This window comes from Panicum virgatum, chromosome 2N, assembly GCF_016808335.1.
Source record: "Panicum virgatum strain AP13 chromosome 2N, P.virgatum_v5, whole genome shotgun sequence".
Taxonomy (NCBI): domain Eukaryota; kingdom Viridiplantae; phylum Streptophyta; class Magnoliopsida; order Poales; family Poaceae; genus Panicum; species Panicum virgatum.
In genome coordinates, this window is record NC_053146.1 from 53,543,905 (window position 1) to 53,558,578 (window position 14,674).

Here is a 14,674-nt window from a genome sequence, read left to right on the forward strand (position 1 = left end):
GACACAAAAGGGAACAGTTCGATGATAGATGGATCTGAATGCAAAAGGCTCTTGTATAATATTTTGTATCTGTGATCTTTCTGTGCAAATTAAGGATATATACCTATTATTTTCTCGAAAATTCATGCCACTTCAAAGCTTTTCTCACATATCTATATGCTTCTTAAATAAGCAAGGAAACATGGAAACATTTCATCAAATCAAAAGCATAATATACTAATAACAGCAGTGGTGATTATTCTGTGCTGCCTAGCTAAATACTCTTTCTAACTTTGCATTTACAATTTCTAAAACAATGACACACATCGGGTCATGCATTTATCAATAATAAATATTGTTATTCTACTTGTGTAATGTGATCGGAAAAATGATACTGACTCCAGATTGTCACTTTCGAACTACCAAATTATATGGTAAACTATACTTTCATGTCATCCATGCACAAAACTATTCATTGCATAGCTGATTTCATTCTTTACACCACCTTTTTTCAGGCTTTGATAGCTGGTCTGGAAAACATATCGAATACCTGGCCCTGATTGATATCCTTGTAAGTGCCAAATGTTTTGATATCGAGATAGACCTTATGGTTTAATATCCTCTTTCTCTGTTATATCACTAGCAAGCATATGTGTTTTTACTTTTTTGGGCAGAACATATTCACGCTAGCTCCTGTTTTCGAAAGATGGTGTCTATATATAGATTGCCTGTGTACTGAATGGAAAGCAAATAGATTGTGCGATGCAATTTAACTGCTGCTTTATTTGATGCTTTAACATAGCTATATATGCATTTCTTCAGTGTCTTGCATCCTGCACATTCCATCGTTTTATTTATCATGGTCATGATAGGGCGCGAAAAGCATGCAAATGTTCTAGTTCGTGAAGTACAAAAGCTTGCGCAGCTGCAATTCCTTTGTGCTACTAATTATCTGCTCATCAGGTGCAGATGGAAGTCGTCCATGTTACTTTCGTCATCAGGTGCAGATGGAAAAAATGTTCAAGAGTCAAATATGTTATGTATATATGTAACCTCAAGACTGAAGACTCAAACGTCAAACCATACATCGATCACTCCATACTGTCAGAAACACTTGTTGCCACTGGCTCTCGTGATATTTGAGTTTTAACTACTATATATATTTGATATTATTAGAACAATAATTCTAGTTTATAAACTGTATGACGAAATCATGAAAAAATATTTCTTTGAGACAAGTTACACATACATATGGTTTTTTTCTATATGTTTATAAATCAGTTATGTTAAAAATTAGTGATGGTGAGAGTGTTAAAGTTTGGCCGTATTTGATGGAAAAGCTGTCACGTATTTGTGCAGGAGGGAGTATATTATCGAAGCTTATCCGGCTCAGCTGGCAACATGTAAGTAACATCTCTGAAACTAGCTGAGCACCTACCCACCGTTAGTACTGCAGATAAATCTTTTCAGGAGTCAAACTAAATGCTCAACCTTTTGATGGAGGAGAGATAATAGTTGATTAGAGGCCGGCCGTCTCAAAGAATATCCGCATCCTTCCTTAAATAATAGGAACGGGACCCTGCCGCTCAATCCTTGGAACAATCTGTTTGTGTACGCGCACTATATATATATATATATATATATATATATATATATATATATATATATATATATATATATATATATATATATATATATATATATATATATATATATACTCCCTCCTTCCCTGTTTATAAGGCATACACGTATATCAAGATTCAAACCTTGTCATCTTTGACCAATAATTTGACTATTAAATTTTTATTTTTATAATGCAAATTTCATATGATTGGATTCATAATCAAATATATTTTACAATGATTATAAGTTTATAATCAAAAGTGATATAATATATGATAAATAAATGGTCAAAGTGTTGTTTAGAAGACCGTGTCATGTTCCACCATGCCTTATAAACGGGGAAGGAGGGAGTATATGCCATGAGCATTATTGTTTTTTTTAGGGGAAATGAGCATAATTGTTGATCGTCAGAAGGAAGAAGCGAAGCAGTACCGGCCGATCCCGATCCAAATCCCGCGTACGAGTCGGACTAATGCCACAATAAATAAGGCACAATAATCTTTTGATATCGACGCCAGCCTCGATCGCCCTAGGTAGGGAGGCAAACAACACGATCCTGCCGATCCGATCTCCCCTGTCGTCCTCCGTCTCCATGGCGTCTCCACCGCGCAGCCGGACGCCCACGTCCTTGCGCGCGGCACCCCCGCCGTCGCCCTACAGCCACGCCGACGACGATCGTCCGAGCCCTACCACTTCTCCCCCCGGCTCGCCGTTCCCGTATCCGTCGCCGCCTTATTCCCCCATCTCGCCGGTTTATTATCCCATCTCACCGGTGTATTCCCCCACCTCGGCGGGTTATTCCCCCACCTCACCGGGGTCACCGGGAGGCCTGTGGTGGCTGTTTCCGAGCTTCTCTCCCACCTCGACGCTGGACGCGCCGCGGACGCCGTCCCCGACCTCGCCGGGTTACGACGATACCCCCTCGCCAGTTTCCTTCTTCCTACCGAGCCTGCCGGTTTACAGCCCCAGCTCGCCGAGCGGCGCCCCCACCTCGCCGTGTTATAGCCCGGACAGGTACTGGGAGCGGGAGCTCACACCCCAACCCCCGGCGTCGCCCGAGTATTGCTACGGCTGTTCGACGCCGCTGGAAGATTGCTGCTGCCCGGAGGCCGCCGGGACCGCGCAGCCGCGCAGTGAGACGGCGGCGGCGGAACACGCCTCTCCATCGCCACCGCGCTCGCCTATGCTTTAGGGCAGCCCATTAGCGTCGATATATCCATCGTACAACTGGCTTTAATTTGGTTGCAATATAATGTCGCAGGTTGCATTCTGAGACTTTCAAGATTCAGTTGCTATGGAGTATGGACATTGTACTGGATCATCATGCATGCATGGCTCTCTTTTTTTATCTATCCTTCCCTGTGGTGTGATAGGCTTGTATCTGAACAATAGATAGTTTCTCCAGTTTGGTTTGTGAATTGTGATGGATGCTTAATTCTGTCAGGAGTGAGTAGCTGAGCTCATCAGGAATTCAGGAGTAGTTTCATCTGTCAAACACCATCTCCATCAGAACAAGGATATAACCCCGTAGCAACATGTCCCTGTTTACATTTTTTGCACTCTTTTTTTAACAGTCCCTTTGTCAATTCTCGTTTGAATTTTGTTTCTGCAAACTATGCTATAAATTCAGAATTCTGAACTCTCAAACTGCTGAGTCCCACAAGTCCCAACCTACCTTCGGCTGCATGTGAAATTGTGAATCGTAGAGTTCCTTCCCCCCTCTTTTCGGGCTTACATTGAAGCCCAATTAGAGAGATTCTAGATTCGGCCCACGTCCCGCTGTCTGCTGGCCCCTGTTCTGGGCCGCGTAGGCCTAATTACCAACTAGGCACTTTTTGGGCCGGCATTAGCAAAATGGTAAAATAAAGAATGATATTGATTCCGAGTTAAAATATAAGAAAAAAAATAGAAAAATGGCAGTACTTTATTTACTGCTCAACTAGAGAATTACAGACTTACAGTTTCCGGCACGCCACTGACGCGTCCAAACACCCGCATGCTACTGGACCTGGACAACCCGCGCCCGTCGGCGACCGGCGGGAGACCCTCCGCCGGGTCCCGTCCTTCGTCGTCGCGCAAGAGATGGAGCTCGTCGGCCAGCGAACGCGGGACGACGAAGCGGCAGCTCTGGCTCTGATTGTGACAGTTAGCGCCTCCGGTGAGCCGCCGCTCCGCCGGCCGCACCCCCGTTGTTTGAGGAGAAGAGGCGCCGGGGGAGGAGACGAGGTCGTAGTGCATCGTCCTCCTCGTCGCCCTCCGCTTCTTGATCGCGCCGTAGACGAAAGGGATGAGCCCCTCCATCCTCATCTCGCAACGATCTCTGCACCGCCGATACACAAGCGACCACAGATCGAGGAGGAGATTTTTTCTGCCCCGTCGAAGACTCGAAGCACTTGGTCGAGCTGCTTTGCTGCTAGTTCTAATGAGCTGCCACAGCAAAAAGGCTTCTTATAACAAATGCAGAGCCAGAACGGATGCTGGAGAGTTTGAAACTTTCCAGTTAGCCACACTGATTGAGCATGTCCGACCGGCCAGGACTCAGGCGGCTTTGAGAATTTTGTATATATCCTGGCTGCCATGGATATATGCCCGCATCTATCCGCAACTGCACCGTCGCGACATGTCAGGCTGTCAGTAGTTTATGCGCTTTGCAGCTCTCTGTTTTTTCTTTTTCCTTTTTGAAAGAAGACGCTTTGCAGCAACTGAGACTTAAACTGCCCTGAAACAAAGGCGTTTGACACATGCACTTCGCCATGAGCGGTATTGGGTAGCAGTCAACCCGGCTTTACAGCTGCTGGCAGTCTGATTTTTTTGTGGTTTGTCGTGGGTGGTCGTCTTCATCTATATCGCCTATCTGTGTTATATCGACACATTATCATCATGTCCGTTGGTGCTGCGCTACTACGACGGATGCTTTGCTGTCGTTGTGCGAGTGGATGCTTTGCGGCCTCTGCTTCGCTCGTTTGGCAGATGCTTTGCCGCTCTTGCTACTCCTATTCTGACGGATGCTTTGCCGTCATTGTTGCTACTTGTTGGTCGTCCTCGATGGATGCTTTTGCCGTCGTGATGTTTTTTTGGTGGATGCTTAGCCACCCTCATGTTGTTACAGGGTCTCAGTCTGCGGCTTGGTGGTGGTGCACTTCGTGTAGGTTCAGATGCTATTTGTCGCTTGATTTGACTTGGCAGGTTGAGTGGACCGCTCCCCCCTTTCTGTAGTTGTTGTTTAGCTAGTTTGCAGGCTGTTTGTTTTTCTGGCCATTTTTAATTTTTCCTCTGTTTTTAGTTCTCTGTGTACTTGGGTATGTCAACTTCTGTTTGGCCTGCAGCAAGAAATATCTATAAACTGTTTTCTTTTAATAAAATACGTGCTAAAACACAGTTGCAAAAAAGAAAAAACCCAGCTTTACAGCTGCACCATTGACGAGTCTGCACGCCACAACAGTTCCTGGATGTACCTTATTCAAATGATGCAGACTTAGCCGCCAGCAGTTAGTACATGTCGTTAGCACGAGTTCTAAATCCGAACCATACATTATCACCAGGTACAATCTTTTTTTTAAAAGCAAATCAGGCACAATCTAATATGGAGACAAATAGATAATGCTTGCATCCGCAGATGTTCTGAATCTGAACATATATTATCAGCAGGTACTTCGGTTCGTTCGTGCAAGCTATCACTCTGAAGAACACATGCCCCCATTTCCGAGTTTTAGTAAAATATCTTCAGTTCGTGCTTACAATTTGTACCAGGAAGAATATGATTAATTCAGTTCGATTCTGCAACACATTTCTAAAGAGGAATTCAGTTCAGCTCTCAGGTTCCTGAGGAATTTCAGTTTTTTTTTTTTGAGAGAGAGAGGGAGGGAGGAATTTCAGTTAAGCTCTTTCTTTTAGTTCTATAAAATGGGAAATGGTTGTTGGGTTGGACCATGCGGAAACTTCAAGGTGGACTGGAAGCTTCCCTTCATAGAGTGGGCCATCCGAGTTTCTTGGTTTACTTTTATACGCAGGCCAAGCTCAGTTATTGGTCAAGAACGGATCGGGCCCAGCCCGTCAAGCCGGCCGCCGGGGGAAGGAGCGGAGAACTCGGCTCGCTTCCGCCTTTCCCCTCCAGGCTCCAGCAAGCCGCCGCCGTCGTGGGGGGGACGCGACGGGGAGAGGCGGAAGAGAGATGGCGAAGTCGTGCAAGGGGTTGGCCATGGAGCTCGTCAAGTGCCTCAGCGAGACTGACTGCGTCAAGGTTGGTCGGCTCCTTCCCCCCTTCTCCTCGTCCACCCACGCCCAGCTTGCCGCTGCCTGTTCCGATCCGATTGGGTGTTAGCGCAATCCGATTATGTGCCAGCTAGTGCCGGGGGAGAGAATCAGGAAGGGGTGATGCTGAATAAGCGCTGGAGTTATCGATCTTACTTAAGAAGCTGAGATGATTTCTCTTCGGAAAAAAAAAGTTGAGATGATTTGGCCCGGCCTATTTCTAGCCTCCTGATGCGGTTGTGTGCAGGTGCAGAAGAGGCCGTACAAGGAGTGTGCCGGGGAGAAGGTGCCCAACATCACAAGTGAGTGCGTCGGACTGCGGGAGACCTACTTCAACTGCAAGAGGGGCCAGGTATATCCTGATCGCTGCAAAATACCAGTGTTATCCTAAACGCTAAACGGTAAACAGTCGGTCGCATGTCGTTTTTAGCCCATTATTTGGGCAAAACGGGTGTTTAAACGGGCAAAACGGCCATTTAAACGGTCAAAACAACCGATTAAACGAAACGGTGTACTAGTGTATAGCGTTTAAACGGTGTGTAAACAGACTAAACGACCGTTTAGGCGAACAGTGCAAAATACTACTAGTAATCGCCAGCTTCCTGTTGATAGGTATTGCTTTTTGTAGTGTCAGATAGTATGTCGTGCACCTAAGTTTCTTATTGGTTTATTAGTGCCATTCATTTTCCATATTCTGGGGTTCTCCCGGATTCCAGTCTGTGCCGCTGGACTGTTGTTCCCTGATTTGGCTACGGTGGTAGGTTTTACCGAGGTGCAGCATAGTTAGCAATTAGATTCCAATAATTAGCATTCGACATTCTTTGAACATAACATGAATACCTGTGCCTCAGCGCAAATAAACTAGTTGCTTATGGCACTATGTTCATCAGTCCATTGCTTTGGTCTCAGTCCCATTATGATGATACAAGCCAATATGGAATTATGTGACCGGTGATAAATTCAGTTTGCATATGATAGTAACTGCTAGATTGTTAAATGTTAAAACTGCTCATAGATTCATAGTGAATGTTACATGTCAATATGTGCGCAGTGTGCATTCTCAGTAATAGTTTGTTTCGCGACTTGAAAATGAGGAAAACATAAAAGTTGTGGTCCCACTTAGACAAGGTTGGGGCGTTGGGCTCTCGGTTCTTGTTTCTATTCCGAATATGGAGTCCGCGAGTGTTGTTTATTTTAGTTACTTCAAAGTGTTGCTCTTTCTAGATGAATCTTGTTGGTTTCTTAATTTCTGTGGGTAGTGGAGCTTATAAGAATATGACGAATGGCCTATGTACAAGATGGTGCTAGAAAAAATATTTCAATCTAGTGAAAATGAGTACTAAATGTACAGTGAAGATATGCTAATCTTTCCATTTGATTTTGATTCGATGACCTGAAAAAAGCTAAATCTTGGAGTTTGGTCAGAATTAGCGTCTTTCTGTAACTTCCCTTGTGTGCTAAACATCCAATTAATCCTACCTATAGGAAGTACATCAAGCTGGGAAAAGGTTTACAGTTGTAAAGTGAGAACCAATGGCCAATATCATCTCCATTTCTTGTGCCATTGTGTCTGATGGATGCATACCTTAAATAATGATACACAATTTATCTCTTGGATGTTTTCCATACCATAACTATTGCAATACGCTGATTTTTGTATGTACCCTTTTGAGTAACACCAACAAAGAACTAAAAGCACCAATCTTTTTTTCTATTCACTAAAAACACCAATCTAAAAAGCTGAAATCCTGGTAATTCTTTTGTGATACACAGTTACAAAGATATATGCAACTCCTGTCTGTATTATGTAATCAGATTACTTCTGATGGACAGCTCATTTTGTATCTTTCTGTGGAAATATACACCTCATCTGTGAAAGCCAGATAGTACAGTTTCTGAAAGTGACACATAACCTAGCTTAGGATATTGTGGATTGCATTGGCCCAGTATTATTGCATCTGGTGTTACAGCTGTTGTTGTATCCATCATATCTTTCAGTATCATGCCTGCATATACTTTTCATGTTCTTCCGTGATTTCATTATGCGGCTTCTGCATTTCCTACCATCATTTTGCCAGTTTGTACTGAATCGCACATGCTTTTAAGTGAAATTGCAAATTTCTAACTTTGTTTATCATCCAACAGGTTGACATGCGGGCCCGGATACGTGGGAACAAGGGATACTAGCTGTGTGCCTGCAATGTCCTCAACCAGTTTTGGTTTCTAGCCATTCTTGTGATTCGAGTTGTAATGATGTCACACTGTAGTCTGTCTGCATTCTAATGTTGATAGGAGAGTAATTCTAGCGAGGGTAGGTTCAAATGATGAGAGGCGTGTCTCAATTTGGCCTCTAATACATCTTTTGGAGAAAAAAAGGTTATTTCGTGCCATTATGCAGTCGGTCCCCATTTTGTTTGTTATAGAAGGCAGGAACTCAAAGCAGAGCACACGAGTTGCTCCACTTGATGAGTGGATCCAGTTTCTGATGGGCAACGTTTTGTCTTTCCGGAGAGGTTGTTCCATCATACCCCATATGTTCAGGTGGTGTGGCCTGTTGTGCTGTCTTGTTTCCCCTGTACAATGAACTGAATCTCTGGACCCATTATTAGAGAGTTCGATTTTGGGGACAGGCATGAGAATTGAGATCTTCATGAAATAAAGATTTCGCATCGGCTGTGTGCGTTTTGTGTTTCAGTTGATAAATAATTTGCTGAGCCAGCATTTCGGCCTTGAATTCACTGCATGTCTTGCCATGTTTTGGACCGAAATTATTTCACAGCTATCTTTCCTTCACGTGTTACCACTTTTTTTTATCCCCATACTATTCATTGCATATCATGAGTTTAATAAAATAAATCAACAGAAAAAATAGTAAGGTCCTTTTATTACATTTCAAAGCCGGTTTTATAGGCGTGCCGACACTACGAGTATATGAACTTCACCACCAGATACTTCCCTCTATTTCCTTCCTGTACGTAGAACGATGTGATGGCGTGCCAGAAAATTGCCGGAACCGGATCCGCTGCAGTAACGTCCCCTGCAGTTGGGTCACTGCCACGTGGGCTCCACTGCATGCAGGCCCCACACGCAGTGACTCAACTGCGGGGGACGTAACTGCAGCGGAGCCTCGTCCAAAATTGCCGCTCCACTCGCCTCCTCGATTGAATTGAAGCTTAGACTGAAGCAGCCATGATTCGACCCGATCCGACGGCAGCGATCCCAGTAAAGCGGCTTCGATGCTTTTCGCGCCGGCCGCCAGGCGTCCGGGTGCCGCAAAGTGGAACCGGACCTTACCGGCGCAAGCGACCGGCGACGTCTCGTCTGATAACCATCGCCGTTCGCCCCGTTCCTGTGTCTAGCGACCCTGATTAGCACAACGCTGCTGCGAGTCCTACAAATAGACTTCCCAAAATTCAAGATTCCGTACAGATCGGTGTGCATAGTCCAATACTTTCATCATCACTTTGATAGATTATTACATGGATGGAGTATTACAGTTAACTAGCTAAGTTCTTAACCTTTTTTTCAGAGCGAGTTTCTGAATGTTTGATGTAACGTTTGTTTCTCAAACTATTTTCCCCTAGAAAAAAAATATGATTCTCACCTATCACAATCCGAACTAGGCCTTGTGTTAGTTCATCTTGCATTTTGCATTTTTATATTTTTAGAAGAGAATTTTCAATATTTGAAGTATTAAATGTAGACTAATAACAAAACTAATTACAGATCTCGTCTGAAAACTACGAGACGAATCTAATGAGCCTAAGTAATTCATCATTAGAGCATGTTTACTGTAGTATTACTGTAGCAATTTAGCGTCTAATCACGTCCTAATTAGGCTCATTAGATTCGTCTCGCGATTTACAATCCATTTGTGTAATGCGATTTATTTTTCGACTACATTTAGTACACCATACAAGCGATTTACAAAATTTTTGCATTTTATGTTTTGGGACTAAACAGTATTCCTGACTCGGATAAGGGCGCGGTACGTCATTCCACGCCCTGGAGACTTCCGAGGCTTTGCGGCCTCCACCTGCACTCCTGCAGCTCACTGGATCACTGCACAATTCCCATCCACCGGCAGCTCTCTTTTTTTTTGTTTTGAAAAGCTAGCTCTGGATTATCTGGCAATAGTTTTTTTTATTTGCGGAAATAATTCTTAGTTTCAGATGTGTTTACTTGCTTTCTTTGACTTTGCAGGGCTGCGAGATGGGAACTGCTAGTTTTGGACCAGAGAAGAAGCTAAGGCATCGGTATTGTGAACATTCTCTGGGCTGATTTGCTTTCCGTTCACGCTCACGATGCGCTACGGTTCAGCTGCTGCTATCAAGTGCTGCGTGCGGGTGTGTGATCAAAGTCAAACAGCAGCTGCCGACGGGGGCAGAGCCGGACTGAAGGATTGGGTGGGGGGCTGAGCCAACGTGAGATTGTGTTTAGGGGTGAGATTGTGTTTAGGGGGGCTAAATACTGTTATTTGAATGCTAGATAAGAAGATGAAGCCTGGAGGCTCCATGGGCAGCCGGCCAGTAGGGGGGCTGGCCCCCGGCCCCCCTGCTGGCTCCGCCGCTCAGGGGCGGAGCCTAGTGGAGGCCAAACTGGGCTCCGGCCCCCCCTTGCCCCATGAAATTTTCTCAAGATTTGCTTCTACATGCTTGCTTGCCAAGCCGCATCTGCATGGTTGTATGCATACATGCGACATAAGCTCCCCCCTGCTCCATTTATCTACAAGAAGCAGCACTTGTTCAAACCTTTCTAGATGAACACCTCTATAGGTATCAAGTCTGAAGTCTGAACTGGCCCCCCCTTGGTTTTGGCTCACGCTCCGCCACTGCCGCCGCTGGCTGCCGATTAGTTCTGTTACGTCACAAACCCTAGCGTTCATGGCTGTCTGGCCCGTACAACAATCACAGTAACTTAATCCGTACTCCATCAGTGGCCGATTGTCTTGATCGCCTTGTAAATCACTCTATAATGATGCATGGTAACCTTTTTTTTTTTTTGAGGGGCAGATGCATGGTAACCAGACGATCTTTCGGCCATGATTCTACCACGCCCATCCATCCATCCATCCACTCCATGGAATTCAGAGTTCGGCTGACACCATCTTCCTCCTCCGGCCGGCACGCATACCCCGCGTCACCCTCCACTACGGGACGTCACCGTCACCATCATCACCGGATCGCCGTGCGCACCGGCGCATCTGGTGTCTATAGCCCTCACACTGTCCCATAGAAATTAAAAGATGAAAAGGAACCCTATCTACTTCTTCGCATCCATGAAAGATGTGCACATCCGCTTCTCTCCGATTGAAAATAAAACAAGAAAGAAAGAAACAGGCCATCAATAGCAACATTCCATCTATCTAGCTTACTTTAATTTACTCCATAATACACTTGCAGACGTCGTGTTCATGTCTACTATACATAAATTTCCATCGTCCAATGCTACTCGAATATAGTATCTCAGAGAAGAACAAATGCATTCTTAGTTTCTTTTGTAAGCAATCTCCGTGCCATTAGAGAAGAATAAGGCGGGAGAAAAAAGATTGATGGTGGTTGAGAGGAACACTTCAGAGAATAGTGGCAACGCCGCAACCTTTTTCGTCGGCTTTTGGTCGAGGTGGTGAGTGCTGAACCTGCAAGTACGAACACGGGCAAGCAGGGCGCCGGCGCAACCGGACACGTCAGGTTCTGCACTCACGGATGATGGAGAGTGCGGCCGGGTGGCCCAATCGACGGCGACGAGCACGACGTACTCACCGTCACCGGGCTTTGCCGTGGCCGCGCGGCTTTGGGGAGAGCACCCAGTGCTGGCCGTGGGGCCGGATGGTGAGCCCCTTGACCTTAGCGAAGAGCGTCACGGCGCGGCGCACGCCGCGGTCGTCGGCGGAGGTGAAGTAGTCGTGGCCGAACATGACGCCGCCTGGCCGGAGCACGGCCCAGGCCAGGTTGATGTCCGCCCACGCCGAGTGGAAGTCGTGCCCGGCGTCCACCTCGATGAGGTCCGCGTACACGCCCCACCCGCACAGCGCGGCCAGCGCGGACGCCGTGGAGAAGGGCAGCGGCAGCACGCGCGCCGCGGCGCCGTCGCCCGCCGCAGCCACGTTGGCCATGAACTGCGGCAGCAGCAGCGCGTCCCCGTGCCGCGCCGGCGGGACGTCGCGCCGGAACCGCTCGCGGAACGCCGGCCACCCGCGGAAGTCGTCGACGCAGAGGATGGCCGGGGACAGCGAGAGGTTCCGGGACACGGCCGCCATGTGCAGCGCCGACGCGCCCAGGAAGGCGCCCAGCTCGAGGATCACCTCCGGGCGCACCGCCTCGATGAGCTCCGCAAACACGGCCCCCGTCGAGCCCCACCCGCGCGGGCGCGCCTTCGCCGGGTGCAGCAGTGCCGCGGTCTGCGGCGTGGGGAAGCCCGCGTAGGGGCTCTCGCCGTCGAACAGCTTCTCGAGCAGCGTCGGCACGACGGCCTCGCTCGGCACCGGCTCCCCGCACTCCTCCCTGAATCGGAACAGGTCGTGCGGCGGCGACCGCGGGTAGCTCGTCGTCGCCGCCGCCGCCGCGGCCGTGGCGTTCGTCGCCGGGACGGTGGTGGAGGCGTCGGTGAGGTGCGCGGCGTGCGGCCGCACGATCGTCGTCTGGGACGGCTTCGGCGACGGCCGGGTAGATGAGGACAGGAGGCCGACGGAGTAGCCGACGGCGAAGACGATCAGGAAAGATGTGATCCGCGCGAGGTGCGGCCGGAGCCTGGCGGTCACGGCTGAAGCAGACGACGCCCCCGCCGGCGGGCGTGGCTTCATGGTCACGCCACAAGGGAGCCTCTTTGTCTACGCTTGCGGCTCCTTCTGGAGCCTTGACTGACAACTTATCTCTCCTTTATTCGTCGGTTTAGATTTTTTTTCAGTGGATTAGGTTTGGGATTCTGTATAGCTATATTTATAGATGAGATGGGGAGAGCCGCAGCTAGAAGCGGTCGTTAGCTAGTTCAGTTTAATATTCCTGGTTCCTGCTCTTTGGTTGGAGGGAAGATATAAAAACAAGCCATCATATAAAAAGATGATATTTTTTGGGGAAAATTATGAGAAAAGGAGAAACTTTTTTCTCGTTGAGATTGGAAAAGAGAGAAAAAATGAGATGCTGGTGATTACTCTGGTTGGTGGGTTTTGGGTGGAGAATCTGATGGCGATTAGGAGCAGCAGCTGCTGGGTTCAGGTTTCAGGAAGCTCTGAAGATTTTTCACGCGTGCAACTGAAAAGTGACAGGTGTGATCTGCAGGCACGATCTTCAGATGTCAGTGCAGTCTCCTGGCCATGGAGCATGTTCCTCAATCACGCGGCACAGATAGTCAGATACTGTGAGACACGGGTTCTGGGAGCTCTAAGGTTCAGTCAAGTGAAGCCGTGAGCCAGGGGGAAGTAGGGCAGCTGAAAGTCTAAAAAATTAGGACGAGAGGATTCCTTGGTTCGCACACAGGATGAGAGAAGAGGAGAGGCACGATGGTACCTGAAATGATCGGTTAAGTTTGAGCAGGACGATGGAACTGAACGTCTGATGGCGGAGTACCCAGATTTTGCTGGTGAAATTGAGCATCTGTGCAAGCACAAGTGCACAAGCAGCAGCTTGTCCGCTTGCTACAGCCCCAACTGCTTCCAGAGATCTAGTGCTCAACTTTTCTTAAATTCTCAACAAGACAACAACCGTGCCGGCCCGTGCGCGGCCAAGCGGTCAAACCTCTCGCTCTCAGCTCAGCTGCGATGGAGAGGGGAACAATTCGTTGCGGGTGTTTGACAAGTCATTCGGTGGGCGCGCGAGGTGAGGACAGGACCGGCCGACCGGGGTTTGGCACCGGCGAGGTCGAGGATGATGGCCATGGCCGCTGCGTGAGCGTGCCGGTTGCTGGTGGAACCACGGCAATGGCAAAACTAGGATCGAACTAATCCCGGTGCACTCTTCATTGCAACTAAGGAAACTAATTTGATTTACATGGTAAAATTTAATTATCTATTGAGAAATTCTTTATTCACACCTGGTGCATGTGCACTAGGAAGGCAGGAACAGATAACATCTACGCCCTTGAAACATGGAATTGGAGGTGTTGATTATGTTGCGACGGAGTTGTCAAGCGAGTTAGCACTCATCTTTAGCTCATCCAAGTACACTCTTAGTATTTTTGAATATATACCGTGCGCAAAATTTACTATTTTTTTAGTGCGGGCTCAAAATTTGCTGATTACTGCAATAAATAATGCAATCACGACATCGAGAAACAGAATGGTGCAGCTACTGGGCCTTGCTTCATGTCTTCCCATATGGGCCTTGGTGCTGGGTACTGGGCCTCCGAACGCACTTTGCTGTCTTTTACGGGCAGGCCATGGCGCAGGGCTCAATGGGCCGGGCCGGATTTTTCAGGTCAAGTCTTCCCTAACTTTTGCTACGCTCATTGTGGATGCCTGCTCCGCGTCTTTTTTATTTTTATATTTTTTCAAAAAAAAATTACAGAAATATATTTTTGGTTTTAGATTTTACAGTTCTGTACCCCTACCGCCCGGCAGGGGGCCTGCCGCCTGGCAGGGGGGCGATAGGGACCTATATATAAATAAAAATATTTTTTTTTGCGCAGAGGTCTTTGGCGGGTGCCTGCCGCCCCCCTGCCGGGCGGCAGGCCCCCTGCCGCCCCACCACTTGGCGGCAGGGGGCCTGCCGCCCGGCAGGGGGGCGGCAGGCTCCCGCCCCAAATATAAAACTTCACCCCTTCCCTCGCGCCCTCATTTTGTGCCCACGAGATACAGAGAGGGGAGAGGGAGAGATGAGGGGTGAGG

The 14,674-nt window shown here is 47.6% G+C and overlaps 4 protein-coding genes across 4 annotated transcripts; 2 read left to right on the forward strand and 2 right to left on the reverse strand.

Annotated features, from left to right (window-relative positions):
• The first annotated feature begins 2,194 nt into the window (after positions 1-2,194).
• Positions 2,195-2,794, forward strand: LOC120662762 (DNA-directed RNA polymerase II subunit RPB1-like). Its single transcript, XM_039941841.1, has one exon. The coding sequence runs from the start codon at positions 2,195-2,197 to the stop codon at positions 2,792-2,794; it is 600 nt and encodes a 199-aa protein (XP_039797775.1).
• Positions 2,795-3,508: 714 nt separating this feature from the next.
• LOC120658920 lies at positions 3,509-4,334 on the reverse strand. Its single transcript, XM_039937039.1, has one exon. The coding sequence runs from the start codon at positions 3,907-3,909 to the stop codon at positions 3,550-3,552; it is 360 nt and encodes a 119-aa protein (XP_039792973.1). The 5' UTR covers positions 3,910-4,334; the 3' UTR covers positions 3,509-3,549.
• Positions 4,335-5,599: 1,265 nt separating this feature from the next.
• Positions 5,600-8,547, forward strand: LOC120661265 (cytochrome c oxidase assembly factor 5-like). Its single transcript, XM_039940028.1, has 3 exons — positions 5,600-5,842; positions 6,101-6,205; positions 7,999-8,547. Exons 1-3 carry the CDS (start codon positions 5,774-5,776, stop codon positions 8,038-8,040), a joined length of 216 nt encoding a protein of 71 aa, XP_039795962.1. The 5' UTR covers positions 5,600-5,773; the 3' UTR covers positions 8,041-8,547.
• Positions 8,548-11,195: 2,648 nt separating this feature from the next.
• LOC120661266 lies at positions 11,196-12,844 on the reverse strand. Its single transcript, XM_039940029.1, has 2 exons — positions 11,616-12,844; positions 11,196-11,491 (listed from the first exon to the last, which is right to left on the reverse strand). The coding sequence occupies exon 1, from the start codon at positions 12,653-12,655 to the stop codon at positions 11,618-11,620; it is 1,038 nt and encodes a 345-aa protein (XP_039795963.1). The 5' UTR covers positions 12,656-12,844; the 3' UTR covers positions 11,196-11,491; positions 11,616-11,617.
• Between the last annotated feature and the right edge of the window lie 1,830 nt (positions 12,845-14,674).

Bases quoted from the DNA above. Each gene is read 5' to 3' on its own strand.
- LOC120661265 (XM_039940028.1), top strand. From the start codon at position 5,774: ATGGCGAAGTCGTGCAAGGGGTTGGCCATGGAGCTCGTCAAGTGCCTC. The intron at 5,843-6,100 runs GTTGGTCGGCTC...GGTTGTGTGCAG, and splicing joins GCGAGACTGACTGCGTCAAG to GTGCAGAAGAGGCCGTACAA. The intron at 6,206-7,998 runs GTATATCCTGAT...ATCATCCAACAG, and splicing joins TCAACTGCAAGAGGGGCCAG to GTTGACATGCGGGCCCGGAT.
- LOC120661266 (XM_039940029.1), bottom strand. From the start codon at position 12,655: ATGAAGCCACGCCCGCCGGCGGGGGCGTCGTCTGCTTCAGCCGTGACC.
- LOC120662762 (XM_039941841.1), top strand. From the start codon at position 2,195: ATGGCGTCTCCACCGCGCAGCCGGACGCCCACGTCCTTGCGCGCGGCA.
- LOC120658920 (XM_039937039.1), bottom strand. From the start codon at position 3,909: ATGAGGATGGAGGGGCTCATCCCTTTCGTCTACGGCGCGATCAAGAAG.